Below are 3,144 nucleotides of genomic sequence, written 5' to 3' on the forward strand. Positions count from 1 at the left end.
CGGCCGCGCGGCCACCGGTGAAGTTCTGGGGGCGGGGGGCTCGCCACGCGCGGGAGGCACCCCAACTTTCACGGCTCCAAAAAATACTCCCCGAGTTGGGGGAGGGGGCCACCGAGCCACGAGCAGGAGTGGCTTTTGTCCCTCATCCTTGTTTACTCGGAGAAACTTCAGACCGGACGTGTTTAGTCAGAACAGAAATACATCTCAGGGCCAAACCGATAGGAAACGAGGCTGCCTCGCGGTGGCACCGCCACCCTCCAGCCGGGTTCCGAGCACCGGAGCTGGCTGCAGCTCCCTCTTCGGAGCAAAGTTTTATGCAAAGAGGGTGTTTTTGAAAACTTTCGGTGCACGGTGATTTTTTTGTTGTAAAGGTCCTTGATTAGGAAGAGTCGACTCGCTTAGGCCCTTGTTTGTTCCCTACCTAGTAGTGCAAATCCACGAATTGGCAGCTTGTTTTCTGACCTTTGGTTTGGTTGGTTTAAAATGGTGTTCTAGATTTTAAAATCGTTTAAGTGACCAGTTACTCATTCAGAGCAGACTCAGGCGGATAGATAGGGAATACTGTATGGGTATATCTTTGTGTCTAGACTTCTTAAGATCGCCCTGAAGGACCGTTTTTGTTTTGTTTTTACTTGGCATAGCCCCTTCAAGGAATTTAATCTCTCGGCCATATTCTTGTCTTATTTCACGGAGGTTGATGTCACTACTGTGTTAAATAACCAGTATTTGGTTTTCATTCCCTTCCTAAGTACTTTAAGCTCTTATGTGTCATAATTTTATTGCTAACATCAAGTAATTTATTATTTTTTTTAGAAAAATAACTAAACATGGGCAAAGGAGATCCTAAGAAGCCGAGAGGCAAAATGTCATCATATGCATTTTTTGTGCAAACTTGTCGGGAGGAGCATAAGAAGAAGCACCCAGATGCTTCAGTCAACTTCTCAGAGTTTTCTAAGAAGTGCTCAGAGAGGTGGAAGGTAAGAGGGCTTAAAACATGCTAACAAGGTAATTAAAAGACAATTTCCAATTGAGGATGCAAAAAAAAGTCTAGTTGGCGCTCTCATAGTGTCACACTATTACATGGCAAAAGACATTGGTTTTGAGAATAATTTACTTATATTTTACAACTTAAACTTACAAATAATTATTTTGTAGACCATGTCTGCTAAAGAGAAAGGAAAATTTGAAGATATGGCAAAGGCAGACAAGGCCCGTTATGAAAGAGAAATGAAAACCTATATCCCTCCCAAAGGGGAGACAAAAAAGAAGTTCAAGGATCCCAATGCACCCAAGAGGCCTCCGTGAGTATCTTGCCTGTTTTTACTTCCCAGACACGTTTTACAGTAGAAGCTGAGAGAGATTTATTTAGCAAGCTACTTTGTCAGTTTAGGGTGTAAGTGTACAAAGTTTCTTAGCTAATACTTGTTCATACTGGTTATATTTAAATAGTATAAAATTCCTGTTGGGTGGGAGTGTTACCAGAGCATTTGAGTTAGACACTTGGTCTCCTTTGCCCAGTGTATCTCCTTTGGTCCTTTTATTTCTTGAAAAATACTCTCTCTCTGAAATAGTGTAATTGTAGAATGTTCATCTGGGGCTCTAGCTAGTATAAATTAAATAGTTGTAAATTAAGCTTTGGTTGTGAAGGATATTAGCATGTTACAGTATTTGCACCCTGTCCAGTGCATCACAGAAATTCACAGGCAGCTTTAAATAGCAATGCAGTGTACACTTGATACTATTTGTTTTCATGGTCTGTTAACTTAATATCCTAAATTTAATTTTTTTTTTTTATTTTTTTTTTAGTTCGGCCTTCTTCCTGTTCTGCTCTGAGTATCGCCCAAAAATCAAAGGAGAACATCCTGGCCTGTCCATTGGTGATGTTGCGAAGAAACTGGGAGAGATGTGGAATAACACTGCTGCAGATGACAAGCAGCCTTATGAAAAGAAGGCTGCGAAGCTGAAGGAAAAATACGAAAAGGTAAGAAGTGTGGGTTTGCTTGGTAAAATGATGACGAGTATGCCAGATGTTGTATGATTGTACTTAGTTTGAGGCGTAATAAGTTTTTAGTGTAACAGCTACATTAAGTATGCTGTTGATATAAGTCTTTTCTCATCCTTCAGAGAATACAGAGGACCAAATAAATTGGTTTTTTTGACTAAATATAATTAGACTCAGACAAAGGCTGTGTACATTTAAGTTGGTTTTGTTATTCCCCAGTATTTTGAAGTTTATGAAAATGTTGATAGTCACTTCAGGTCACAAATGAGTATTTTCAAATGCCTTGGCATACAGTACAAAAATAAGTTAGACAAAGTAATATAGGCTATGTTTTTCTTAATCATATCCTGAAACATTTATGTTCCTTTCCTTTAGATATTCAAAAAACCACAACATCACTAAGTTAAATTTTAAGTCTGCTGCTCTGTCCAATAAATTAATAAGATTAAGGAAATCTGTAACTCTTATAGTTAAGTAAATTGAAATATTAAATACTTAATTTTCAGCTTCTTTAGTCATTCTGAAAAGTGTTTATTTCTAGATGTTTCTTAACCTCCTAATTGCATGGTTATTGACAAATTACTTTTTTTTTTCCTAAGACAACATTTTCTACTAAGGATTAGGGTCTGACAGTGTAAACCTGTAGAGTGCTTTTTTGCATTCAGAAGGTGGCAGTGTCTACCCTTTAATCAAAGTCTCTACATTCTGGTTTTAATAGAGTTAGGATATGGTACATAATTGCACCTCAATGAGGCATAACTTTGCAAATATTAGACTATGCCATTTCATGAGTTACAGATTGTTATAAAGATCTCGTATTTTTATGTTCATTTATTGAAGTTCTATTTATTTCTGAAGTTGCAGTGGATCTACAGATACGTGATATTTTGGTATAACTAGAATCTTGATTTCTTTCATAAAGTTCTGCCATGTTCTATTTCTTCCCTTAATGTATTTTTCTTCCCTGCTGTTTTGTCCTCCCTTTGCTTTGGAAGGATATTGCTGCATATCGAGCTAAAGGAAAGCCTGATGCAGCAAAAAAGGGAGTTGTCAAGGCTGAAAAAAGCAAGAAAAAGAAGGAAGAGGAGGAAGATGAGGAAGATGAAGAGGATGAGGAGGAGGAGGAAGATGAAGAAGATGAA

At 38.2% G+C, this 3,144-nt stretch overlaps 1 protein-coding gene across 1 annotated transcript in view; it reads left to right on the plus strand.

The window, feature by feature from the left end:
• The window catches only part of HMGB1 (high mobility group box 1), a 20,594-nt gene that overhangs the window by 1,498 nt on the left and 15,952 nt on the right, over nucleotides 1-3,144 (plus strand). The window contains exons 2-5 of the mRNA XM_011946941.1: nucleotides 814-977; nucleotides 1,156-1,301; nucleotides 1,807-1,981; nucleotides 2,998-3,144. Of these exons, the coding sequence (XP_011802331.1) occupies nucleotides 828-977; nucleotides 1,156-1,301; nucleotides 1,807-1,981; nucleotides 2,998-3,144 (618 nt within the window). The 5' untranslated portion in view covers nucleotides 814-827. The remainder of the gene's footprint in view (nucleotides 1-813; nucleotides 978-1,155; nucleotides 1,302-1,806; nucleotides 1,982-2,997) is intronic.

This window comes from Colobus angolensis, unplaced genomic scaffold (genome assembly GCF_000951035.1).
Source record: "Colobus angolensis palliatus isolate OR3802 unplaced genomic scaffold, Cang.pa_1.0 Scaffold255, whole genome shotgun sequence".
In the NCBI taxonomy this organism is placed as follows: domain Eukaryota; kingdom Metazoa; phylum Chordata; class Mammalia; order Primates; family Cercopithecidae; genus Colobus; species Colobus angolensis.